General features: G+C 43.7%; 2 protein-coding genes and 1 pseudogene across 2 annotated transcripts; all 3 read right to left on the bottom strand.

Moving 5' to 3' along the window:
- Window positions 1-16: 16 nt before the first annotated feature.
- On the bottom strand, window positions 17-8,143 carry LOC118779004 (sodium-dependent lysophosphatidylcholine symporter 1-like; the record flags this gene model as incomplete). The annotated part of the gene is made up of 13 exons (XM_036530823.1): window positions 17-197; window positions 1,499-1,642; window positions 1,994-2,106; window positions 2,588-2,671; window positions 3,150-3,233; window positions 3,831-3,952; window positions 4,093-4,183; window positions 4,821-4,984; window positions 5,592-5,670; window positions 5,909-6,041; window positions 6,903-7,027; window positions 7,676-7,795; window positions 8,114-8,143. Coding segments are annotated over 13 exons (1,470 nt in total), but the record flags the coding sequence as incomplete, so codon positions are not given.
- Window positions 8,144-9,542: 1,399 nt separating this feature from the next.
- Window positions 9,543-16,320, bottom strand: LOC118779580 (NSFL1 cofactor p47-like). The gene is made up of 9 exons (XM_036531750.1): window positions 16,218-16,320; window positions 14,277-14,374; window positions 13,460-13,537; window positions 12,375-12,540; window positions 11,846-11,941; window positions 11,313-11,422; window positions 10,727-10,864; window positions 10,403-10,579; window positions 9,543-9,929 (listed from the first exon to the last, which is right to left on the bottom strand). The coding sequence occupies exons 1-9, from the start codon at window positions 16,317-16,319 to the stop codon at window positions 9,767-9,769; spliced, it is 1,128 nt and encodes a 375-aa protein (XP_036387643.1). The 5' UTR covers window position 16,320; the 3' UTR covers window positions 9,543-9,766.
- A 4,743-nt stretch (window positions 16,321-21,063) lies between these two features.
- LOC118779002 overlaps window positions 21,064-27,087 on the bottom strand; it is a 28,694-nt pseudogene continuing 22,670 nt past the window's right edge.

The following is a 27,087-nucleotide window of genomic DNA, read 5'->3' as shown; positions in this document are numbered from 1 at the left end:
TTTCTCAAAGGGTGACTCACCCAGTCTTCTCCAGCTCCCTCTGGTCCTGGCAGTGGTGTTCCTCACGGATGGGGTAGAGATAGAAGAACACCATTCCTGTGAACAGCAGGGCAAGGGGCACAGGGCCCAACAACACACGCAGGGTGGTGACCACGTCTGATCCATGGCTGCAGGCACCCGGCTCATACCCTGCAAAGCTTGGGGGCAGGACGGACATACTGAGTCACTCAGAGGAGATGGATCTGGGTGGATAGCAGACGTGCATGGGGTGGTAGCACGGCACAGTGTTTTGGTTTTAATACTATTCAGGACAATCAGAACAAGCTGAAGCTCGTACCTGATGTTGACAAAAGTAAAGTCATGTTATTCCGTTGATCTAAATTCCTGCCTGAGGCTCCCATAATTACCCTGGATAATAAATAAATTGAAACAGTGATGCAGTCCCATGGGCTTTGGCACAGTAACAACCTTTAGTAAAACAACTCATGTAGAAAATGTTAATATGAAGCTTACGGTAAAGCTGGGGCTTTACTTTCAGAATAAATCTTGCTTCTCGTTTTGGGGTCAAGAGGAAAAAGTCTTGGCCGCATTCCTTCTGACTTAGTTTCAGATAATTAAATAAATTATACACGATGGCAGATTATGGCAATATCATGTATATACATGTAGCTTTCTCAGCTTTATCAGCCAAGTCCTCTGACTGCATGGCTATCTGTCATCACATCAAGTCACTTTGGGAATGTTCACTGTTTACCTGCCCTGCTGTAGCAATTGATAATTATTTCATACATACTCCAAATCTCCATATACTAGAAAATCAAGTGGGGGGGGGGGGGGGGGGGTTGTGAGTAGCCTTGAGGTAACAAATCAGACATGGTAGGAGGAATATATGTCTGTCTTGTGCATTGATTTTTGTCTTGGAAGAGTGTTTCAGCCAATTGAATAATATACAATAAATTTTTACATTTTTGTCATTTGGTTGATGCGCTTATCCAGAGCCACTTACAAAGAACCAAATGTATTTAATAAACTATCGTTAAATGTACATACAGGACATTGCTGATGACATTTGAACATCCACCAGCCTCTTCCACAGTGCTGTGATAACTAATATATTCATGTTTCACTAAAATATATGTGCTACACATACGTTAAATAAAACTATATAAATAAGGGGAAGGTGAGTTATGCTTTGGTGTGGATGAGATTGCTTGGATGAAAATGCATTTTTTAGACAAATCTGTGGGTGTGTGTGCACCTCTCCCTTCAATATTCCATTCCATTCCATTTACTTAGCAGATCTTCTTCTTAGCAGAGCAACTGACAAAGCTTATGATCACAGCCATCATGTTCAGTCTTGGTGAGTGATCCTCTGTAGAGGAATTATGATAGCAAGATGCTTATAAATGCAACAAACACAGGTGAGGTAGAGCAGGGTAAGAGTGGGGCTGAATGGAGTGGTTGAGATAGGTGAAATGGAGGGGTGGGTCAGACTTACTGCAAGGCCAGGGTGGAGATCCCAACAGAGAGCCCTCCTCCAAGCTTGCTGCAGAAGACATAACAGGAGAAGAACAGGGGCTCCAGATCTTTGTAGCTGGGGTTCCTCACCTTAAAGTCATCCACTGCATCTGGCAGCATGGACCTGAACAGGACACGATGACCAATCAGAGCACGTCACAGCCAAGAGAGAACCAATCACAGTACATCAGGACAGCCAATCAGAGCACACCTCTGTGCAGAAAGCCAGCAACATTATAAAGTCTTGACTTGAGAGTCAGCCTAAGAGTTTATTTTCAGGTCTCCTGAAGGTTTTTTTTGCACCTTATTATAGTACCACTATTACTACTACTAGTAATAATAATCATCATCATCATCATCATCATCATCATCAATAACATCAATAAAGCTGTGCAACTACAGCCTCTTGCAGTGGTATGACTGAACATTGCAGCAGAGGCTGAGTGTGTTGGCTCCTCCCCTGCTGGGGTCTCACCATGGCAGCAGGAACAGTGCAGCTAGGCTGGAGCCGCACAGCACAGACATGGCCATGTACACTGGTAGGCTGCTGGGAATGGAGGGAATCAGCACCAGAGGAGGGAGAAACACCTACAGGAACACAGACAATGCCCACACCACAAACATTAATCTTCCCATTATTATGAGCTTAGCAGAGGCTTACACATGCTGTCCGTTTATATAAATGGATATTTACTGAGGCAATTCAGGCAAAGCACCTTGCCTCAGGGACACAGTAGCAGTGCTCCTTCAAGGGCTCAAACCTGCAAACCTGCCCAGCTCCATAACCACACTGCTGTTTGTGCAATAACAGGTGTGAAGAGCATAATTACATCTAAGGCAGCAATTATGTACTCGTCTAATCTATTCATTAATTCCATTGTTCATTTGTTATTAAAGCACTCATTGTGGTTTCAAAACAGGGGCATTGTAGTAAAAAATTGAATGACCTCATTGCTGTTCATGGATAAGCTCAAATGACCTTTTACCTCTGAAGGTCAGAGAGAGGTTGCTCATAATCAAGAGTGTAGTGAACTCATCATCAGTCCTATGGACAGTGCAGTGAACTCACCATCAGCCCGACTAACAGTGTGGTCTTCTTCCCAATCCGCACCTGAAGCATCTGCCACACCGGTACAGAGAAGGTGGCTACCACCTACAAAAACAAGATCTGGGTGAAAGGTCAACGATCAGCAAGTTGTATTCCATTCTTCCTGTCTAAGCAACATGCCACCTGGTAGTATACTGCTGGGTTTACTGAAGGCAGTGGCCTGTACTTACCAGTGCATTGGTGCTTACAAAAAAGCACCAATTGTGTGAAATTTTTTATAATTCTGCAGGGAGACTTTCATGGGTGGGGGGCAGATAGTTCTCTTGAAATTAAATGGTATGAAAAATGAAAATGGAGTGAGAGATTGCTTTGTGCTTGGAAACGGGCAGGGGTGGGATTTAGTGATATCTGCTGTGCAGTGGGATTCAGGGGTACAGTATGTTTACAATACAAAAGGCCAATTAAAGTACCTGTTTACCAGAGCTCAGCTGACGATGTACTCAAAGACTAACATTCCCATAAGCTTATGTGAGCATTACAGTCCTGCTACTGATGTACAACAATGGGATGATACCTCACTCACCAGCAGAACGAGGATGAAGTACTGGAAGTCGGCACCCAGCCCAGCAGCATGGGTAAAGAACAGAGCTAGGTTCCCCAGTGACGTCTGCAGAAGGAACAGGTGGAGGTAAGAATTATGGGAGACTGACCACAACAATTCCAATTGATGTGCCCTGTGCTGCTCCTGAACAGATACACAGGCAGCAAACAGCTCATGCCAGTAGGCTCTTCTGTTCCTGATGCAAAAAGGACATGCAGTTCTCCCCCCTTTCATGCTTCATTGCTTTTACTCATCACTTTTGCCCACTGGATGGGACCTGTCTAAATTTTCTGTGATATTTTTCCACTTAGTCTGTGATATAATGTTGGTACTCATGAACATATGGACCTGAGTGGTCTTTTTCCACTGATACACTGATAGATCTGATGAGAGACAGATGAATAAACTGTTCTCATTTGGCCACTGCAATTCTCTCCATTGTATTATCCAATGAGCAGTCAAGGTCTGAGTCTGTGGGCATACGGGGTTGAAAGGCTTATGAGTATTATCTGTTTAGTATTTGACTGTGCCAGCTCTACCACAGATTCTATAATGGTGTCCACCCATCTGACTGGGTGAAGGTGAAATTTGTCCCTTAAAGGCACCATATTACTGAAGTCAAAAGAGCAGTGTGGTGAGCTGGTCAGGACAAACCACATGCACCTGGAAGGCCAGTGAGGTGAAGAGGAATCCGAGAACAAGCCACAGGTAAGGGACGTGTCTGAGCAGTTTCTTCAGGCCGGCCAGGTAAGGCGTACGTGTCAACCCCAAGGAGCTAAGGGGAGCTTAGGGGGTGCAAATGAAAACATTTTAAAGCAAAAAGTGAACACAACCAGAGAAAAAGCTGCCTCTCATATCCTAATGAACAAGGGAGTCACGCCATCTGCAAACACCCCCCCCCCCCATCCCCCTTCCTGTCACTCACCTATCTGCTCCTTCACCCCCAGGAAGAGCAGCAGGCAGCACAGGGAGTAGAGCCCCCCCAGAACCAGTGCTGACATCAGGAAGGCCATTCGCTGGAGTATACACACACACATACACACATGCAAACACACATACATGCATATACACACACCACACACACACATGCAAGCACATTTACACACATACACACACCACGCACACACACACATACATACATACACACATGCAAGCACATTTATGCGCATACACACACCACACACACACACACACACCATACACACACATGTGAGCACATTTACGTGCATACACATGACACACACACATGCAAGCACATTTATGCACATACACACACCACACACACGAGCGCACGCCAGCACATTTACACATGTGCACACACTACACATACATACACATACACGCAAATATACACACAAAAGCCCATTTACACACATACACACACAACACAGAGAGTTTCACACACATACACATACACACACACACACACAAGCACACAAAAGAAGCTTTAGATTACTATGCATTGAACAAAGAACAACAAATTAGTGGGAAATTGGAGATCCCTGAGGCTGACAGGGAAATGCAGTTTAACCACTTTGACTTTCGCAGTGTGGGTTTGAAAAGCATTTTTCTTTTATCCTGCACTGCGCACCATGAACAGAACAGGTCGTTTCAGGTATCAGTTAAGCGGAAGGTGTTTGAGGCAGACTATACCGTGTCACGCAGGGTGCCAGGCTGGGGCGGTAGGGTGTGTTGGAAGAGGTATTCGTTCCTGTCCGGCTGGTTGCAGGCCTGATCCCTCTCAGTGTTTAGAACAGCCATGACCTGACCCTGTATTAGCGCCCCCACCAGCATGGCAAAGACTTCCACCCCCATTCCTAAGACAATGGGGGGGGGTTTGCAAATGGAGACAGACAGAACAGGTGGGTGAAATACATAATGAGAGAAAGACAGAGAGGGAAGCAGAAAGAAGGAACAGATCATCAGGAAACAGAGCAAGTACACAATGCAAAGGAATGTTAAAAACCGAAATATTAAAGCCTTTCACAGAAGGACTGCTTCTTGAGAGTACCTGGAAGTGCAATGTGGCATGATGGTTACGGAGCAGGGTTTGTAACACAAAGATTGTCCATTTAATTCGTAGACAGGCCACTGCTGTTGTAACCTTGGGATAGGCACCTAACCTGAATTGCCTCAGTAAACACCCAGCTGTATGAATGGATAACATGTTAATAGTGTAGGCTGTGTGAGTCACTCTGGATAAGAGTGTCTGCTTGGCAACTGTAATATAATGTAAATGTGGGCTGAGCTACTCATTCCTCCCTGACTACACTTCCTCCTTTCTGCACGGCTGACACTTCAACCTCCAAACATTACATACATTATAGTTCACATTTCCCCTTTACTGAAACACTGCTAATCTGAGATGACAGGTTAAAGATAATTATTATAGGGGATGGAGACTAAGAGGACTGTGTGTCTTACTGTAGGCTGTGGCTGAATCTCTGTCCCTCTGGTCTCCCCCCAGGAACATGTTGAGTGAAGAGTATGGTACATGGTAACACTGCAGAGCAAAGATTAGGGGATGCGGTAACCATGGTAACACTGCATGGAGTGAGAAACATAGTAACCATTGCAGGGAAGGACATGTAGAGACATTGTGGTAACACTACAAGCACAGGAAAAAGACTGAACCCAACAGCCTGGCCCGAAGACAGGAAGAATGAGGATGAGGGTGAGTGAGACAGATGAATACATGAAGAAGATGAATACTTGAATACAGATGAATACGCGATTCTTACGCTCATGAAGGTCTCAAACAGGCAGCTCATTGTGAGGTGCCAGAAGAAGCTGAAGACTGGAGATGTGGCGCCCTGTGGTGTGAACCACAACATGATGTAGGAGAACACGCCAAATGGCATGGAGAGCACTATCCTGAGGACAACAATCCACCAATGATTACAACAGCCCCTACAACAAACCTTTACAGTGATTACAACAACCCCTACAATAAACCTTTACAGTGATTACAACAGCCCCTACAACAAACCTTACAGTGATTACAACAACCCCTACAACAAACCTTTACAGTGATTACAACAGCCCCTACAACAAACCTTACAGTGATTACAACCCCTACAACAAACCTTTACAGTGATTACAACAACCCCTAAAATAAACCTTTACAGTGATTACAACAGCCCCTACAACAAACATTTACAGTGATTACAACAACCCCTACAGCAAACCTTTACAGTGATTACAACAGCCCCTACAACAAACCTTTACAGTGATTACAACAACCCCTACAATAAACCTTTACAGTGATTACAACAACCCCTACAATAAACCTTTACAGTGATTACAACCCCTACAACAAACCTTTACAGTGATTACAACAACCCCTACAATAAACCTTTACAGTGATTACAACAGCCCCTACAACAAACCACAGAATTTACATTAGTCCTTACAACAAACCACAGCGACTGCAACAGCTTCTGCAACAGCCACAGCTTTTACAGCAGCCAATAGAACAGACCTTACAGTGATTAGAACAGCCCCTACAACAAACCACAGAGACTGCAACAGACCATACAACAATCACTGAGATTACAACGGCACCAATAACCACACTGATTTCAAAAGACCCTCCAGGAGCCCAAGCACTGATAACAGCTACAGCTATTGGCCCCAACTGCAAACAATACCATGGCTGAAAGCAGTTGTAGTTTGCTCTCAGTACCACACCACATCCTATTTGCCACCCCCCACAACCCATTTCCCCCAACCCACCATGGGAGGAGCTTTCCAATGTGAGTCCTCGCACTCCTGCTGACCAGGTAGCCTACCAGGGGATCAGTGACAGCATCCCAGGCCCGACCCAGGAAGAGGATGAGGGAGACATAGAAGGCGTCCAGCTGTATAGACAGAGATGGCAAAAACACTGGTCATTGATTGGCCAAATAAAAGCTTGGCTATAAATTCCTCTAAATTCATTATGTATTGCAGATATTGTAAGATCTCTTATGAGAGAAAATGGGATAAGGCCTAGACAACAGTTAGGAAGCAGAAGAACATATTGTTCAGAGTGCTGGATTTTGAATATGATGGTTGTGTGCTGGGCATCTCTGTATCTTCCCTGGCTAAGGTGCAACGTTTTAAATGTGCTGGGGAATCTTCAGCATCTTGTAGGATACAAAAATACAATAGCTTACCTTGGATAACAGAGTCAGTTCAGAAAACAAGCAACAAAACAACTCAAAACCCAGCTCTGCTCCATGAGTCATACAGATATATCATAAAGTTATGAAAAGGGATTAAAGAGTCATGAAACATTCCCCTACCACCTGCAGAATATGTGAAGATCAGGACCTAATTAGGATCAATATCTTACTTTGTATATTTTTCTAAGAGTGTCTTCAACAATCTGGGACATTTTGAAAAAAGTAAATAGCTGAATCTTGTACCTTGGAGAAGCATACCAACCTTTCATAGGGACAGGACAGGTGTCTCAGGTAAACAGAGGCAGGTGAGGAAAGTGGGGGTGACTAGGCCTAAACACTCACCTGTACCACATCCAGCAGAAAAATCTGCAAGGAGAAGCCCAGGGCAATATTTGTCATTTGATATGGCGCACCCCCTATAGCATAGCACAGCTTTCTGGACAAGGGTATTATGGCAGGTTTCTACAGAGAGAAGAGAGAATGACAGGGGGAGAGAGTGGGAGGGACAGGATAGGAGGGAGAGAGAGGGAGGAAAGAAGGGGAGGAGAGAGAGAAAATTGCATTGTTTCATTTCCCCTACATGTGCCCAGAAATCTCAACAGGAAACAATTTTAAAAACAAGGAATCAAACCAGAACAGAATATATTGAGCCCTCAAAAGGACAAAAAGAAAAAAAACAATTTCTTCTACAGAGTAGATAGAAAATAGTTGTCTTCATATGTAAAACAGAAAAAAACATCAAATAATCTACCAAATAATCAAAGTTTTGAACTTTAGGACCTCACAGGAATTGTGGCCCCATGGGCGTCTTCAGCAGTGCCTGTTTCCAGATCCCCAGTGCACTGTGTTTCCACAGGGCCCCCCCGAGCCATGGTCCCCGCTCTTCTCTCTGTATCCCCCTGACCTGGCATGAGGCCTGCTCTGCCACAGCTCAGACAACCAACGCCACGCCCGCCGATTCCTTTTGAACCATTCCTGTTCTGCTGTTCAGCATTAACCTGCTCTTCAATGTGGCGACAGCCAAATGAACACACAGGAACGCCACCAAAAGAAATACGACAACTACAGCTCCACCCAAACCCCTAAACCTGTGACACTGGCCCTCCTCAGAGAGTTTTGTCCAATCAGGAAGAGGAACAGACATCTGAGGCACACCCAGAGTGGTACTATATGTATATGGAGTCGCTCGCCCAGGTTTAGAGAGCTCACACAGGGGTATTGCTCACCTTGCCAGACTACGCCTGCGCAGGGCAGGTTACATTTAATGTCTCACACTCAGGAAACCGTCACCATGGAACCGCAACCTGACAACGACACGGCCAGTGTGGGACCTGACTACAGGTAAGGTAAGCTCCAGCTATCCATCATCCAGCAACATGGCCATCCCCATCTCCAAGCAGGTGACTAGAGTGCACCTCCCCCCCAACCAAGACCTCCAACTCAATGTATAAATTTGAACTCAGGGTGGAGGAAAAATAACTCAAACTAATAAAGGTAATTGCTCAACCAGCCTAAAAACTTGATATTGAACGAAACATTTTGTAATTTTTGTGTGCTATAAAGGAAACAAAAAAGACCACCAACTAAAAAGTGTTATGTGATGTGCGCTAGGACAGCAGATTTTCATGTGTAATGTGGAGGACAGAGCCACATCTTCCACAGCCAACACAATAATTGTCCCTCTGTAGTGCCACCTAGTGGTAAGGGGCATTTTTAGTGCCCTTCATTGATGAGAGCCTCTTCAGCGTCTTAGCCTTCCAGTTCTTGCAACACTGCAGAGGAGTTTATACAGTTCAGCTGTGAAAGCAAAATTACTATGCATGGCTGTAAACAACTTAATTGTTCTTTTTTGACAATATCGTGATTGATCACGACTGAAGAAAATGAGTAAGCTTACTCATTTTCTTACCCTCATCATATCCATGCATTGTTACTAACAACCCTGTACACATGAGAGATTAGAAACTCACTGAGCTGTTACTTTAATTCTGTCTGGGCCTCTCCACCTGCCCTTAAAGCAAGCTATAATGCTAATGACATGGGGTGTGTGTGTGTGTGTGTGTGTGTGTGTGTGTGTGTGGGGGGGGGGGGGGGGGGGCACTATTGTGACCAGATGAAAGAATGCTTCAGGTAAAAACCAATCCAATTTCTTTAAAAATGTTTTATTTAACTAGCAATCATTTCAACCAAAATTATTCACACCATTTATTCCTTATACCATCATCTTCCTCCACTGTTGCCACCATCGGCATTAAAGTATTCACGACAGCCCACCCTCCTCCACCTGGAAGAAAACATATTGTTTTGCAAGCCACTGAGGAGGGAAATGCATCACTAAAAAGGTAACAAAAAAGGAAGTGCAAGTCCGCCAGTCCATGTCTCCTTGGTAAGGACTGGATGCTATGGTTCAGCCCGGCCAGCAGGGGGGCGCCTTCACTTCAGCCGTTGCACAATGACAGCGTTGAGCAGATTGGCGTCCTTCAGTGTCTGACTCTCGTCTGTTAGCTCCTTGTTGGGAAATGTGGTCATCAGCACAAACTCCACAGCAGCCATTGCAGGACGAGCACCCACTATAAACTGACGCACGTCTGACACTCTGGGGGAGGAAAAGAGGGAGGAGAGAGAAAGATGATGGCTGTCATCTTCTCTAGACTGTTAAAGCTTCTCCTTCAGCTTTATCCAATTCATAGTGTTTGAAATTAAAACTGACAATGTAGCTGCAATGACTGGATCAAAAAGAAGCCAGGCCCCATGTGCACACAATCCAAGACGGCAGCTGAGATGTATGGCCTATAGATATGGTGCCATCTGCTGGAGACTGGCAGGTTAACAAACAGGAAAAAACCTTAGGGGAGCTTGTCTGAAGTGAAGAATGGTTTTCAAAAGTCTGTCATTCATTCATGTCATTTGAGATTGTCTTATAGCTGATTACCATGGGTAAAGCCATGGAAGACGACTGACGTCCGTGTTTGCGCACATGAATTTAAATGAGAGGTGCAAGGCACCGACAAACATGTCCTGAGTGAGTGGAACATGTGGAGGAGGAGGGTGTGCCGAGGTGGGGCTCACCTGTGGCTGTTGTTAAACTTCTGCACCAGTCGGCCTCCATCAGCCAGCCGGATCTGGATGCTCGTTGTCGGTTGCGTGTCGTCAAGAGCAACGGAGGCGCTGGCCTGGGATTCATTAGCCACCTGGTCCTGTTGCCCGCCAAAGACTCCAGTGGCTGATACCAAATTGGGGGTTGCACTGGAGGTGGGGTGTCATAAAGAGACACACAAAGCATGTAAAAACAACTTGTATACAATGTAAAGACAACTTGTAATGTTTCCAAATCCACCTAAACCACCACACCCTCTACCTGTCCAGTCCTGTCCCACCCCGCCCTGCCCTCACCTCCCCAGCTTCTGCCCTTCTCCTGCGAAGGCTTTGAAGGCAGACTTTGGTTTGTTGAACTCCTCGTCACGGTGATCCTCCATGTCAAGATTAACCTGGCCCCCCCGGGACAGCTGCCTCAACTCCAGCGGGATCTCCCTGAATGGGGTGATCAAGACAGATTGGGGGGGGGCTCATAATTACTCACATCATACAGGGTACTGTAGCCACTCTAATACCAAACACCATCACATTGCATTATTTTCATTTCGCAGGTGCTCTTATCCAGAGCGACTTTATATTGGTTATAGGTTTTTTTTTATCCATTTATACAGCTGGATATTTACTGAGGCAATTGTGGATTAAGTACCTTGCCCAAGGGTACTGCAGCAGTGCCCAAGTAGGGAATCGAACCGGAAACCTATCGGTTACAAGTCTTGCTCCTTAACCACTATGCTACACTGTTGCCCTATGATAGCTATTTGTCAGCTTTTACCCTTCAGACACTGATGCAGCCTAAATACTATCAAATTACGTGTAACATCTAACTGAGGTTTCCCGATAATGCAGGCCCACAATTCCGCCCTTCCTCTCCCTGCACACTTGCCCTTTGCGGATGGACTCCAGGAAGAGGGAATTGTTAGGGTCTGAGTAGCTCCGGAGGTCTCCATCATCCAGGCTGAACCCTGTCTTCCACAGCTTCAGGACCACGTGCACCTGTTTCCATGACAATGATTCATGGTTCACACAGAATAATCATTGACAGTACTGCCAGTGCTACAATGCATTTTATTTGACAGATATGTGCTTATTATTACTAAAACTGCAGTCAAATTTATATTTACTTTGTAAATTAGTGTTTGTCAATTACTGTTATCACTAAAGATATTTCACATTTAGGCAATACAGTACTGCATGTGAAGTCTTGCCAATTTAACATACTTTGAATATGCCTTTGAATTTGAGAGAGGAGAGGTGAGGAGGGTAGGAGAAGAAGTGAAAGAATACAGTGAGAGACAAAATAAATAAAGAGGAGTAGAAAGATAGGTGACACAAGAGACAGGGGAAGTGAGAGTGAGAGAGAGAGAGAGAAGGGAACACACAGGGAGAAAGACAGAAGTGGAGAGGGGCAGGACTTACATCCTGTGCTGCATCAGAACGCCGTCTCTCTCCAGCCACATAGGCAGACTGCTCCTCCGGGGCAGCGCCCAGCCGATAGCCCCCACCTACAAATGGCTGAACACAGACAGGTACATACATTCATGTACGGCAGTGTAGCCTAGTGGTTAAGGAGCAGGACTCGTAACCGAAAGGTTGCCGGTTCGATCCCCGCTGGGACACTGCTGCTGTACCCTTGGGCAAGGTACTTAACCCACAGTTGCCTCAGTAAATATCCAGCTGTATAAATGGATAACATTGTAAAGAACTGTAACCTATGTAAGTCGCTTTGGACAAAAGCGTCTGCTAAATGAATAAATGTAAATGTAAATGTAAAATGTACAAACACACACACACATGCACACGCACAAATACAGAGAGCGAGAGGAACAGAGAGACAAAGGACAACCCTGCCTCCCAGGGACATTACCCACAAACCACCTCTTCTGCTAAGACGAAAGCACAGAAACCTGTTTGTGTGAGAGAATGCAGAGAAGGCGTGGCCTCGTACCTGCGCCCTGCTGGGCTCCCCGGGGCCCCTGCCTGCCTTCTCCACAGGCACAGCCCCATGCTCCTTCGCACCCTTGAACAGGTCCTCCACCACCTCATGGGAGCTTTTCTTCTTAGGGGGACCCACGATCTGCTGCCCACTGCGCTCTGATCCGCCAGCATAAAACCTGCGGGGGGCAGCACTGAGTCAAATCCATTGCACAGGCACAGTAAAAAGCACAAATGACCTGGTAATAACTTACTTTTAACAAAAACTTTCTGCTCTCCACCGCAAAACAATGATTGGTCCGGTACAACGAGTCACAGATAACTAATCTCAGAAAATCAGGCCTGAGCCACAGCAAACACTTCAGTGACACAAGATATCCAAGTTTGTTGGATATTAGCAAGTCAATTCTTGATGCAACACAATCTTCTTTCATCTCCTTTTCAAAACCAAAAGAGAATTTAATGAACTTTAGAAGACAGATATTTTGGTAACTGGACACACACTCACACATGTATGCACACATCTGTGGAACCTGCTGGCACAGCAGATTTGGACAGGACCCTACCACCCCCATTGTGTAAGGGTATGTTCCAGAACAGCAGCATGACAAACATACAATACACTGAAATGGCCACTTGAGGGCAGCATAAAGCCAGGAACATACAATCCTCCTACATTCTCTGACTGGCATCACCTTGTATTAGGTCCTTGTACTTAGTCACACTGACTCCACATATCAAACTCCAGCTGTCAAATTCATTTTTCAATTAGCAAGAATCTACTAAATGAAAACTAAGGAAAAAAAAGTACAGCATCCATGAAAAGACTTCCCAACAACTCTCAACATCTAAATTGTGTTAAATCTGTGCCCGCTTTACCTAAACCAGGACTCTACCATGTTATACTCTGCACGTCACCCTGCAAAAGTGTTTAAGAAAATTTTCACACAAATACCAAACATAACAATGACAACAGACCTATTAATGTAGTGTAGCCAAAAGAGTGAAGATGTTAGAGCAAGTGAAGGGAATGGACACACAGATAAACCACTCAAACCCACTGATCCTTTTTTCCAGCAGATGCATGAATATTCTGACCTTTGCCCCTCCTCATCACCGTCCTCCTCCTCTTGCTCCTGCACCAGATCCCTGAAGGAAGTCACTCTGGGTTGGCTCCTAGACACAACGAAAGATAATGCTCCACAAGTGCACCACAAACATGCTACTTTCACATCACAAATCAGTTTTCTTCCATCTGCTTGTGCCAAAAAAAAGATAGTGAACATACTGTGAACACATTATATTCAAAATATATTACAGAGTGGGGGCTCCTGTCTCTTGGTGCTGTGCTGTCATAACAAAAATGTTACTCAATGCCGCATCAGATTAACTCTGAACAGAACTGGAATGCGCTGCATTCACCTGCAAGCACAGCTCCATCAAAATGCCTGGCCTGGGGCCACTGCATCTCACTTACAAAGACTGCACCCACAGTCAGCAGACTGATCCTGGCACTTGTCTCTGCTCAGCTCCACGTTAAGTAAGATACAACGCCTGAATGGCTTCAACACAAAGTGTACAAATGGATGATATGCAAGTCTTCCATGTAAATAATATAATGATATACTCAGGTGGCTGCTGGAATTCAGTTTTAATTGTGTGTTAATACTGTAAATGTGACATTAGTCAAAATCAAAAAATGCAGCTGGAGATTAACCTATTTTTAACATAACTAATTAAAAAGGTAAAACATTGTTGGGTCTGTGTCCCGTGTAATGCTGGAAAACAGACAGAGATACTTCTCTGCCACATGCAATACTCTAACCCTGGGACAACAGTTGAGGTGTGTATCTATCATAACCACAGCATGTTCAGATGATGATGATGCTGGTAAGGATGATACAATAATGAGTACCTTGGACCAGCAGGGCGTGACACTGAGGCGCTTTCTGGCTGAGGTAGGGTCACAATGTCATCGTCAGCGCCATCTTCATAGAAACTGGCTAAGGCAAGCTGGGGAGAGAGAGGACACGACAAAATCACAGGGCTGTGATTATCCGCACTGCTCAACAAACCTGGTAATACAAGACAAGACTGACCTCACTACAAATCAACTGACACAGAAAACCCCCACAAGCGTTTTTTAAAACTGAGATAACAGCTCAGTTGTTCTATTTTAGGCATTTTGCCCTTTTTCATATTGACTTCGGAATCTCCACTTGTACAAATATTAAGCTTATTGAGCTGGTAGAGGGGGCCGGTGGGATGTGGAAAGAGGGGACCCTAGGTGATATAACCCAAGCTATCCAGATGGAATGGAGACAATTATGCTCCACCGCAGCAGACTCCAGACTCAGACATCTTTGTGTTGTCCTTTCCCCCATACCTTTCCATACATGCCTCTCTCATTCCACTCCAGTCTGTTCATCCAAACACTATGACAACCACTCTCATCACTGCAACCCCACCAAACTGGTGCACCAAAGTTACTCAAGCCTCTCCACTCTCAGCCCATCTACGGGCACTCAACTAAACATGGATATTTGACCCCAAACAGTGTTGATGCTCTCGTATGCCAATACTTCTCTCTATCCCATAGACCTGCTGAACGAGGCGGTGCACTGTTCTCTCCTGGTACCACTCTCCCCGGGGTCTACCGTCTTACCCTCTCTGGGCCAACTCACAAGCCCTTCTCCACCAGCCCGGTGGCTTCAGTATCATAATGCAAGAGCAGTCTGCTGGCTTGCTCTCTCTGCTTCACTCTCCTCCCAAACATAGGATTAGCAGGAAGGTTTTTCCTGTGTTGCCAACATGCTGCAGCATTCAGCCGCGTTTACCCTCTGTGTGCACTAGCACTGTTTTTCTTAATTTATATGCCTCGCTTTACTGAATCTCTGGCGGTTATGTTTCTACATTGTTGTTAGAGTTAGGGTTAGGGTTAGGATTATGGCTGCCACATTAACCAGGAAGCTAAGCATTGTAGCCCTGGAAATGAACTTCAGACAAATAAATAATAAACATACTAAGTTCAACGGAGGCACGAATACCGGTATAGGCATAACTGGATTAATCAACCTCGCTAACGTCACAAGAGGAAAGAAAGCTAGCAAACTAACAAGAAGGGCCTTGAATACGCTAGAAATCTGTTGATACTTCGCAGTAACAACATTCCCAGTGAGGTCATGTTAGAACATTATAAACGTATAGCTGGCTAGTCACTGTGATGGAGGTATGCCTTATAGCCAAGCCACGGTAACTGTAGGCTAAGGTTAGCCACATTAACTTATTCTGGAAAGGTAACTGCCACTAACGGCTAACGGGTCACTGGTTTCAGCTAACTGTTAACCAGCTATAACACAAGAGTGATTCTTTAGCTGGCTGATAAATCTAAAAATCCAGGTACCGACATTAATAAAGTTTGAACAAATCACATAACTGACAAATGACTCCTTCTCCCGATGCGCAAATTTTCAGTGCACTACTGCGGCTCACTATCTGACGTTAGCAGGCCAAAACGGTTCCCAAGCAACTGATTACAGAAAGATGGATGTGACGTTACATTTCAATTCATACTAGCTAGTTAAATGCACGCCACATTTAAAACGTTAGCTACAAAGACACAAGGATGAACAATTCTTATTGTATTTGCTAGCTAGCTAAATAATTTGCCGGTATGGTGCTGTGACGATGGTCAAAGCAGCTATGTGCCCACCGTCAGCTAGCACTGCTTGCTAGGTAGTGTTTCAGTAGCTGCCTAAGAGACGGTTGTTGTCATCGCTGTTGTCATTCATGTTTTTTGACTCTGAAGGATCGGCACATTTAATTTTCCTCAAAAGACGATGCCACTATCACCCACCTGTAAATCCCACCTGGCGGACTCTAAGAAAAAGCGGGCTCTTTCCTCATCTACATCGGTGACAGCAACAAACTGCTTCACTGCCTCCTCCTTGTCCGCCATTTTGAAATGACACAGCAAGTGTATTCCTCCTTGCTCAGAGGGAAACCAGCGTTAGGTAGCAATCTTAGTTCCGATCAAATATTTTGACTCGAACACAACTAAAATCCGAATGTATGACAGGTTTTTGAAAAAAAAAAAACATCAACACTATAATATTCAATGATATAACTAGATAACACTAACGCATATATGTTTTTACCAAGTTCAATTTATTGATTATGGACCACTCAGGTTACTCAAAGGAGGACCGTATTACAACGTCCCTTCTTGGGAAGTGTAGTTCAGACTGAGAGGTATGTGCGGTACCTGTTGTCCAACTGACATAATATCGAAGAAAATATAACTCTTTTGTTTAAAAATGTAATCGTAGGGTAAGTCACGCTGGATAAGATAATCCTTTAAACATGGAAGTAATGTAAAATAGTTGTACCACTCCAACACTGTGTCTGTTGTGAAAACAAAGCAAGCTCTTGTAGTAATCAGTTTGTCTGTATGTCTGGCCTATGAAAATGTGAAGTGAACTGGGTTTGTTTTCACACAACAATAGTTGGCCATCATCTAGAAAATAAAGTTGTGGGTTCTTGTAGCTATTTTTATAAGGTTATGATTTTTAGTTCATTTTTTGTACAAATTGATTACCTTCAGCTGAATAGCAAGTCAGCATATTTTTCAGCATAGGCCTATAACTGCAACTTCCATATAGACTCAAATGCTGTCATATCCTCAAAGAGGGTGCACTGACATATGGAGTATCTTAGGTTTCTTTTTCATTTGTCAAGTGAAAGTTGCAACTCAGCATCAATGATCAGTGTGTGGGGGAGGGCACTTCTGCCAGGTTCACACTCAGTGGCTAATCTGGCTATTTCAAGCTGACTGGGAACCAGTGAAAAGCCTCCTGGTACATATGTATGAGGCTGAGAGGTACAAACTGGCATCTCTGTCTGCTGCAAAAATCTATATAATAAATGTAAGATATTAACATTGGGCTGAAATAGAACAATGGAGAGAGGAAAGCACAACAAAGAAACCAGTGAGCTCTGTCTTCCTACCTGGCTAATATGGAGCACTAATTAGAGGTTCTGAGTTGCTCAATCAACAAAGCACTGGTCTTGAGCTCCCACTGTGGCCTAGGTTAAAAACTTGCCCTGCCATCTGCCAGCAATGGCCAGTGTTTTGCTGGATATGTTGGTCATCGTTGCCTTGCCTACCATGCTGTGATTCATTCACAAAAAATGTTAAAGAGAAAGACGTGGTCCATTTGAAGTCTGTCAATTCAGGAAATGAACTGAAATTCAACTGAATTTTATTTATAACTGAAATTCTTTATAGTAAATGATGCCCGATTCTCAATCCATTAATTAAATTTCAATTCATTTCCTGAATTAACGGAATTGAAACTGAATTGATCCCACACACACACGCACACACACATACAAATATTCACACACACACACACATATACAAGTGCAAATATGCACATACATATGCATATGCACACACATACCCACATACACTCACATTCATGCGCATGCACAAACACACCTGCTGGATAAAAGGAAGACAGCTGCTACTACTGTTTACAAATAACACACTGAACTCTGTAGTGCAATTCTAACATATATGGACACAGCTTAGTTATCTTTGTATCTCCTGCAGATGAAAAAAAAAACACTTTGATTAATAGGCCTCCCTCTGTAGGCATGCTGTAAACATGCTCCCTCTGTGAGCAAAGCACAGCAGAGGTGGGCTATGGTGGTATTGGGGGTGGGGTGGGCCGGGGGACAGGTGCTGTGGTTACAGTCTGATTCTAGAGCAGACCCTCAGTGTCACAGTCAGTTATGTCACATGATCATTTTGAAGTTTGTTATCTGTGAACTGCAGGCAACCACAGTGAATCTCTCAGAGGGAAAAAACTCACTTTCTCTAAATAAGCAATAAGCTGTCATGTGAAGTACAATCTTTCAGTTCAATCTCTGTGTGATTGTGAGCTGTTTTTTTTTTTAACCAAGATGTAGATGATGGGGTTCAGCAGAATCCTAAGCAGTATTTGACTGATTTAATTAGTATGGATGATTAATATTTGTATAGACTGTATATATTTTTCCTTTTCTCCATTATGGATTATGGAACCTATTTTGGAAGTCGTACAATAGGCCTGTCTGTTGTGAAAACTTTTACTGTCATGCAAGAGCTTTGAAGCGAAACAAATGCAATCATCCAGTACACAAGTATGCAGCCAGCAGCCTTTTTCAAACCACATGTCCCACAGTGCATTGCAAGTTAAGTAAGGACCAATTGGAGTATGTGGACAGCTTCACTGAGGCTGTCTGAGTGTCACCCGATAAGTTGCAAGGTGCCTGGGAGTGATGTAACAGAGGGACCCTGCTGATATACCCAACCCTACCCCAGCAAAATGAGGCCAATATGTGCCCCTCTGGGCTGCTGGTCATTGTCAGCTGATAACATAGATGAAGATGAGATAAGACCTAGGTCTTTGGACTCAACCTGCACTCAAGATGAGTGCCTTACCAGCTGAACCACTCAGGAGCCCTAGATGGTGTAATTTTAATAACGTTTGTGCATACAGGTATATTTGTCCTGTTTCTGTCTCATTTTAGAAATTTATCTCTATTTTAAAAATAATTAAAAAAAAAAAAAAAAAAAGAATATATATATATATATATATATTTTTTTTTTTAAATAGAGATATCTGTATTGACTTCTGTGCACTAGCTATTTCTCTACACCAGAGAGAGAACCATGTAAAGAAAGAGAACCACTACTTTTAGTCAAACAATACTTTATTTGACAATATATGTCATACATATCATGGATTTAATAATGATGCTGTCATAATAGAAAATAATGGTATTTTAAAACACTGAAAAACAAGGCAACAAGGCTAACAATCTTACATTAAGAACATTCCAGCAAAATATCAAATGTCATATCCATGAACATCTAGTTGTCTAAGGCTCTATAAAACTGCATTATTGCTAGGGCATTGCTCTTATAAAAATAATTAAAATATTCTGAAACATAAACTAAAAAGCTGAACAATGAAAGGTTGAATATAGATATGTGCACTGTCTACTACTAGTAACCACTATACAGTTACTCTCTTGCTCATCTTCTGTATAGACAAAAAGAATTTTAAAAAAGTAAACAAGCTAGAAGTAATTTTAAAAAGGAATGAAAAGATTTAAGGTAGAAGCAAGAGGAGATAGTAGCAGTGCTGAGTAGGTGCTCTCTGGCCCTGGAATAGCACACCTCCGATCCATACCTGGAAGAGATGCGGCCCAAACCATGTAACTACCAAAGACAGCAAAGTCAGACGAGTATATGTGACTTCACACTGAACTAGACCAGAGACACACTGTCACAAAGCTTCTATATCTCATTTATATGCATTGCCTCATGGATTTTGTCCATGTATTTTATTCATCAGAGGACTGTGCTAACTGTGGTTAGTTTCAATTTTTAAAAAAAAAATCTGATCTGATTAGCATCAAAAAAGCAGATTATTTGCTTTTTTGCTTCAGTGCCAGCTGTAGCTGTGGTATCAACTCTACACAAATACTAGTATTTCCAGTGTTAAGATATATACACTAGCTAAGAAACCTACATTCACAAAGTCCATGATTAATTGCACTGGTTGTTGAAGGGCTTGTCTGTTAAGATGTGGTTTCTATCGTGTTGTATCAAGTAAGGTACCACACAGTCAGCAAATAATATCAAAGTTTAGCAGAACGTTTTATTTCTGTCTGTTAACCATACTCTGTCTATTGATGGACTGATGCATTTTTTAAAATTACTACAGAAGATTAGTTGCTCATATATCACAGTTTAACAACTAGATCACCTGAATGATTGGCAAGTTTAGCAGCAGATCAAAAATGACTGAGGGTCTGATGGTTTGAAAGGATGTGATGCGAAACCTCTTATCTAGCTATTCTTAGAATATGAGAGAGTGCTTGGTTATCTACACCTTTCTGATTGTTAATGTTGGTTAAGTTCAGATTAATCAGTTGTTTTTGTACTGCATGCTGTATGCTGTCCCCTGCACTTCCTGTTTAGTTTGGTGCAGAAGGTGAAGTGATAAATCATATATGTATATAGCTGTATTCTGTAGTCACATGGTTTGGGTCAGAACCACACTTATCTGCTCTATAGTCTTCCTCAGACAGAATTGTCACTATTAAAATGCCCCTCCCCCTTCAAGAAGCCCCTCCCCCACATTATCTCATAGTCCGTCCCCTCAGAATCTGGAGTTGCCAGGAGTCTCTCCACTACAAAGATAATGTAGGGGATACAAGTTAGAGACACAGCCACAGACAGGTTAAAATACAGTACAGGCATGATACTGACATGAATGTCATTATTTAATTATTGAAAGTCATTGATTGCATTTCAGAAGATATAAAGAGATGAAGCAACATGGATATATAACATCTGTGTGTGTAGTTTGACCTACATTGTACAGGAAGCATTGCAGGAGAGTAGTTAAGGATGGTCTAAAATTATCTAGCAATTGCTATATCTCTACAAAAAAATTCACAGTAGAGGTGACACAAGATGGTGACTGTCAATCAGGATATTTGCTGTGATGGCTAGTATAAATAGGCTGATGGACTACATGGAATATAACTGCAATCTAAACCCATAAGCTAAAAATTAGCTTTCCAGCTTTGATGTTTGTGTTACCTATAAAAAACATTGAGAGTCTAGTGGTTCACTCCAACAATCACAGGTAAAGACAGAGTCTACCTGAAACAGGGTCTGGGCTCTGTTCCATAGGGATGACATCATCATAGTACTCTGTGGCATCTCCCTTCAGCAGCTCCCCTTAAAGAGAAACAGAGAAGCAGTGGTTTTAGATGTAATACTAGTTATACTACATATACTAGTCAAATTGCTTATACTGCCTATACTAGTCAAACAAATACTTCTAATAGTAGTTACACTGGTTATTCTGGTTATGCTTATTAAATCCGAAATAGCAATGCAGTGAAACTCTGTTATGACTCCAACTCCAAAGCAAGTAATATTCAATATTCAAAAACAAGAGATGCTCTTTGTAATTGAAATATTTCATGCATGTAAAACCTCTACTCCTCCAAAAAGCATACTACACTATAAAAAGCAGTTTCACCACCATAGAAGAGCAAAAGATTTCTAATACCTTACTAAATGTTCAATAAGGAGAAAGTATTGACCCATCCCCACATACAAGCCAAACAGACACTCACCTGCCACACTGCCTGGACTGTGATCTACAGTGATGACATCATCATAGTTGTCAGGTGTGTCCTCCATCAGCACATCCCCTGAAACAGACACAGGAAAGCAAGGAGCCTGCTGGGTCATGGCTGTAATTCACAACAGCTCTTGAGCATTCAGTGATAATATATTTGTCTCATTTACATTAGAAGATACCAGTTTTTCAGCATTTTTGCCATGCAGAGATGCCTTCAAAGACCTTGATACTCAGCTGTTATTCACACAACAGACTACCCCCACCTGACAGACTGCCCTTGCTTTCCTCCATGTTGACATCATCATAGTCTTCTCCCCTCTGTTCTTTCCAAGACTCTCCTGAACACAACAGAACACCACCACCAATCAGAAACACACTGAGTAACACTTCAACCATGGATTCACACTACTTTCAAAGCAGACCAGAAGAACGCAATGTTATTTATACAATGGAGGTGGAAATTCAAATCTTTGAATTTGGGCCTTTGGTTAGCAATCCAGCTAGTTGCTAGTAAATGACCAGACCAGATGCAACTAGCAGTTGCACTGGTTGGCGTTTTTACATCATCGTGAGAGAGGCTGTAAAGGGTTTCACACATGATGACCTTTATGGAGCTGACAGCACCTCAAAATAATGCATTGTTTTAGATGAACCCACAAGCGCTGGGGCCATGGAGACATGGTTAAATGTGAAGAATTGAAGCAGGGCTTTTAATAACAGAAAAACCCTGTAAGCATTAGGGACATTATTATAATGATTCCAATAAAACAGATGAAACATATGATCCTGTAACTTAACCCCCATAGTAACCAGGAACTGATAGCAGCACCGCGCAGTCCCCTATTACCTGAGAGAGCATCTGCCTCACTGCCCTCAATGTCTTCATACGCAGAGGGAGGGTCCTCAGACAGAACAGCTCCTGTAAACCAGAGAGAAGATCAGTCCTGAGTCTTCTCACACCACGCTAAGATGGCTACACTGACACACACATGCTCACATATAAGCACACACACATGCACATACATATACATTCAGGAGCTGTTCTCACCTCTTGTGAGATTTCTGTGCATTGATCAGATGCTTTCAGAGGGAAGCAAAGCTCAAAGCACTGATATTCTTGTCCGTAGGAGATACTCAGATAAGTAAAAGGTGGCCAAATATTTTAGAATTGCCCAGCAGAGCTCAGCTTGTGATTTATACTAGCTGTCTTCCTCCTCTTCTTCCACAGGTATGTGTGTGTGTGTGTGAGCGCACATGTGTCTGTGTGTATGTGTGTGTGCTCAATTTTGTATTGCTGAGTGACTGTGTGAATATTTCAAGAGTTGTAAGGTCAGAATGTTTGTAAGGGGTTTTCATTGTTGTTCTAAGAATGTGGAGGAATGATCGGACCAACTCACTCCTCTGTGGGGCAGCATAGGTTCCTCTGGCCAGATTGTACTCAATCTCCTCATAGACGGCCTCCTGCAGAGGGGCGTGGTCTCCCTCAGACAGGGCTGCAGGAGAGGAGTAACAGAGTCACAGAGTCATCTCTCAGGATCAGCTCTCTCTCTTCATAAGGTCAACACAGGTATATTGCACAGGAGGCTACACATGTATCTGTCACCTCTCCCAGCCCAGGTATCCGATTCACTCATGAAAAACAGGGCACAGAATGGCAGTCAGTTATTGTAACTTATACTTTGGATTACTGTTGGCTTTCTCAAGAGATTGATTAAATAAAAGAGTCAGTCATGGGTCTGCATCAGCCCAAATATCCCAGTGATTATGATTCTCCCACCGTCTGTCTCTACCTCTCTTCAGCATTCTGTTCTGGGACACCAGCACAACCAGCCCCACCAGCAGCAGGAAGGACAGCGCCCCCAGCACCAGGAAGGCCACTGCAGGAACGGACAGAGTCTGTGTGGGGAGCCTCGTCTCACCCGGGGAGCGAGGGGGGCTGCTTTCACCTGAGGGGCAAGAGAGCTGTACTGACTTTCTCCCCTTTACAACAGTTCTAAGATCACATTTCTCACCCGCAATCCTAACCCCAACCATTAAGGCTGAAACTGTGAGTCTGATCCAAGATCAGGTTTCAAATGGAAGTAACTGCCTACACCACGACACAGGAAGGAGCAGTAATTGGTTAGGTCAGTGGAAGCTGATGAGCATCCTGCTCTCTATAATGTGGTGTCAGGGGGGAGAACATACAGGTGTAGTCGTCGAGATGGTATTTGTGCCTGGAGTGGTCTTACCCGTGCAGGTGACCCCGGCGTCCTCCTTGTGGGAGCAGTCACTTTGGTTCAGAGGGGAGCGGCAGCAGTTCCACAGGTGGAGTTCATCTCCGCTACAGTCCAAGTCGTCCAGCCAGATGGTGCCGTTGCCCCTCCCGAATGTGGCGTTGCCCTCCACGCTCACGGCCGCCCCACAGCCCAGCTGTCTGCAGACCACCTGGGCCTCCCGCATGTCCCAGGAGTCATCACACACGGTCCCCCAGGAGCCCTCAATCCGCACCTCCACCCTCCCTGAGCACTTACTGGGGCCGACCAATCGCAACGCTGGAGGCTCTGGAAGAAAACAAGGGAGCAGGGATCACTGATTCTCCTAAGCTGAGGGTTGGTAGTATACTGGAGAACTGACAGACGAAACTCACCTGGGCAATGCTGCACCTGTCTCTGACTGCGCTGAGCTGATCCATCATTTGGGAGTTCCTTCCTGGGACCTTCCAAAAGAGACCACTGTTTTGTTTAAGGGTATTACTATCTCCTGCCAAAGCTAGTGTTAATTGGATTTAATTGTGCTACCCTGTGACTTTGGCAAAAGATTGTTTTTTCTTTCTAGCTTTCATTAAAAAAAAAATCAAGCAGACTGTACAGATCTTTACCTGTGCAGGTGACTTCAGCAGCCTCTGTGGACTCGCATTTGTTGTGACCCCATGTAGAGGAGGGACATTGCCAAAGCAGCGTATTGTGGCGTCTGCAGTCAATGTTGTCGATCCATCAGGGAGATCCAGCCGGAAGAGAAGTGGGTCCCATATCAAAAGTACCCCTGTCCCCACACCCTAACTGGCAACAGATAACGGTGGCAGTGTTTCCTGACATGTCATTGGCACAGACGGTCCCCCAGGTGCCGTTGTAGTAAACCTCTGCCAGTCCTGAGCAGGCGCTGGTGTTTCCTCCCATTCTCAGTCTCAGCTGCTTGAACTCTGTTGCAGAAACAGGAAACTGTCAGTTTGACAGAGGAACCTTAATGTTTAAACCTGGTGAAGAAAGTTCTCCTGTGATGGAGAGGAACTGACAGAGGAGTTAAGAATATCCAACTGGAACACTGACTTTCCCAAGATGCCAGAAATGGAAAATGTGTGAGAAACCTGATTTGACCTATATTTGAGTATGAAGGGCAGACTAGCACAACCTGGGTGTAGTATGTCCCTCTTATCATGTAAATCATGGAATATAGTAAAAATGGCATGTTGTTTTTGCCTTGCAAACCTCAGAAAAGAACCAACTCACATGCCACCTTTGACCCTGGGTACATTAAGAACCATTGGATAACGTTCAACATTCTAAATATATTATCTGAGGATCTTTACTCTTCTCATTGTAAATGCTGCCAGTGATGCCTGCATCTTTGCTCTAAATGTGCTATAAATAGCCAGTAGAATTCACAGATGTCATTAGAGTAGTGAGAGTAGCAATATTCATCACAGGCCAAGACCAACAGGTGAAGAATCCAGTAGGATTATGACACAATGTTGTCAGATCTCATGTGTTGATCTGTTTTATTCGAGTCTAATAAGCTTCGTGATTATTCATGCTTGGTTTCGTCTCTGAACTGTGTGCCCTCAGCTGGATATCTATGTATTTCACCTTCCCTGTAAATGTTTAATTTTCATCTAATATTTGCATAAATATTATTTTGTTACTTAATTCAGATCGAAGGCAATGAAACAGACAACGTTCATTTCAATTTAAATTTCAATTTTCATTTTATCTGTTGTCAATATTATAATTCATAACTACAATATGAATTTCCTGTTTTAAAATAAAACTAGTAGTCTAACCAGTCGTGCATTATGTACTTCTGACCTGGTGACTCCTTCATTGTGCTGATGTAGCATTGTTGCCTCTGAGCTAAAGATCACCCTCTGGATTACTGCAGAGCAGATTGACATTGAGCACATTCTTCTGTACCTGAGCAATGGACCCCCACGTCCTCCTTGTGCACACAGTCATGCTGTCCCCACTCTGCTGAGGGACACTCCCACAGGGACGTCTCGTTCCCCACGCAGTCCACCTCATCAATCCAGATAGCTCCAGTTCCTGACTCGTACTGGAAGGGTGGTGAGACACTGAGGGCCGTCCCACACTGGAGCTGCCTGCACACCACCTGAGCGTCCTCCAGGTCCCAGGAATCATCACACACCGTCCCCCAGGAGCCCCTGTGGAACACCTCCAGCCTTCCTGCACAGTCCCCCCCTCCCCCCACCAGCCTGAGGGACCTGTGCTCTGAGAGGGAGGGAGGGAAGGAGAGGGATGTGATACAGTCAGTAAATGTGTAATACATTTATGAAATGTACGAAATATATTTTAAAAGAAACATACAAAAACATTTGACAAATGGTAAATGTTATACATTCACTAAATTTTTAGTACATCTGAATTTTGAAAACTGATACCACTAAAACATTGATCTTAAATATTTCAGAATACCACTGGGGTGTTTGTCAGCATATTTTATCTTTTTCTCATGTTTCCTAACTAGGAAAACATTCATAGACATATCACTAATTAAGTTGTTACATATATTTTGCCAAATAGGGCTTTGTGAGGAAGTGGAAAGCTTCATTGGTAGTGCCTAAATACAGTCCCTAAAGTCAGTATGTTGAAATGATGGCAGTTCATTCAAACATCAAATAATCTGAGATGGATGTTTCTATAAAAATGAAAAGCTGAATGCCACAACGGTCCCTGCTATTGACCTCTTACTAATCTGTACTCACTGGAACAGACAATGGACAACTGTTGCCTGGAGCCACAGGTGAGATTATGTGGAATACTGCAGTTCCCCAGGTGAGACTCTCTCCCGGAGCACTGAAAACCAGTTAGACACACGCCACTTTCCCCTGTCCCAGACAGAGAGGAGCTATAGAAGCTCACAGCAGAGCCACAGCCCAGCTGTCTGCAGAGCACAGAGGTCTCACTAAAGCCCCAGGAGTCCGGGAGAACTCTCCTCCAGGTCTGCTGGTAGTACACCTCCACCTGGCCTTCACACTGACTCTCCCCAGACAGCTGCACCCTCCCATAAAGACCTGAGAGTGTAGAGCCTGCAGATGTCAAAAACACCCACAATGTGTTTTAGTAAAACAGGCAGTTTATGCTCGGATTACCCTTGCTGTGTTTTACCAATACACATTTAAAATGGCAAAAGGTTTACACTGAAAATACCGGCTTTATGTATTTTACTAGCAAACATAAAAACAGGCCAACAGTTTATACTCACGTGATTCACAAAAGATTCACTTTAAGTGCTTTG

The sequence above is a fragment of the Megalops cyprinoides genome, chromosome 6, assembly GCF_013368585.1.
Source record: "Megalops cyprinoides isolate fMegCyp1 chromosome 6, fMegCyp1.pri, whole genome shotgun sequence".
Classification (NCBI taxonomy): domain Eukaryota; kingdom Metazoa; phylum Chordata; class Actinopteri; order Elopiformes; family Megalopidae; genus Megalops; species Megalops cyprinoides.
The sequence above is the reverse complement of the archived record's forward strand: the minus strand, read 5'-3'. Positions and strand labels throughout refer to the sequence as shown.

Bases quoted from the DNA above. Each gene is read 5' to 3' on its own strand.
- LOC118779580 (XM_036531750.1), bottom strand. From the start codon at position 16,319: ATGGCGGACAAGGAGGAGGCAGTGAAGCAGTTTGTTGCTGTCACCGAT. The intron at 10,865-11,312 runs GCAAGTGTGCAG...CACCCCATTCAG, and splicing joins CTGGAGTCCATCCGCAAAGG to GGAGATCCCGCTGGAGTTGA. The intron at 9,930-10,402 runs GTGAGCCCCACC...TTCCTCCCCCAG, and splicing joins AAGTTTAACAACAGCCACAG to AGTGTCAGACGTGCGTCAGT.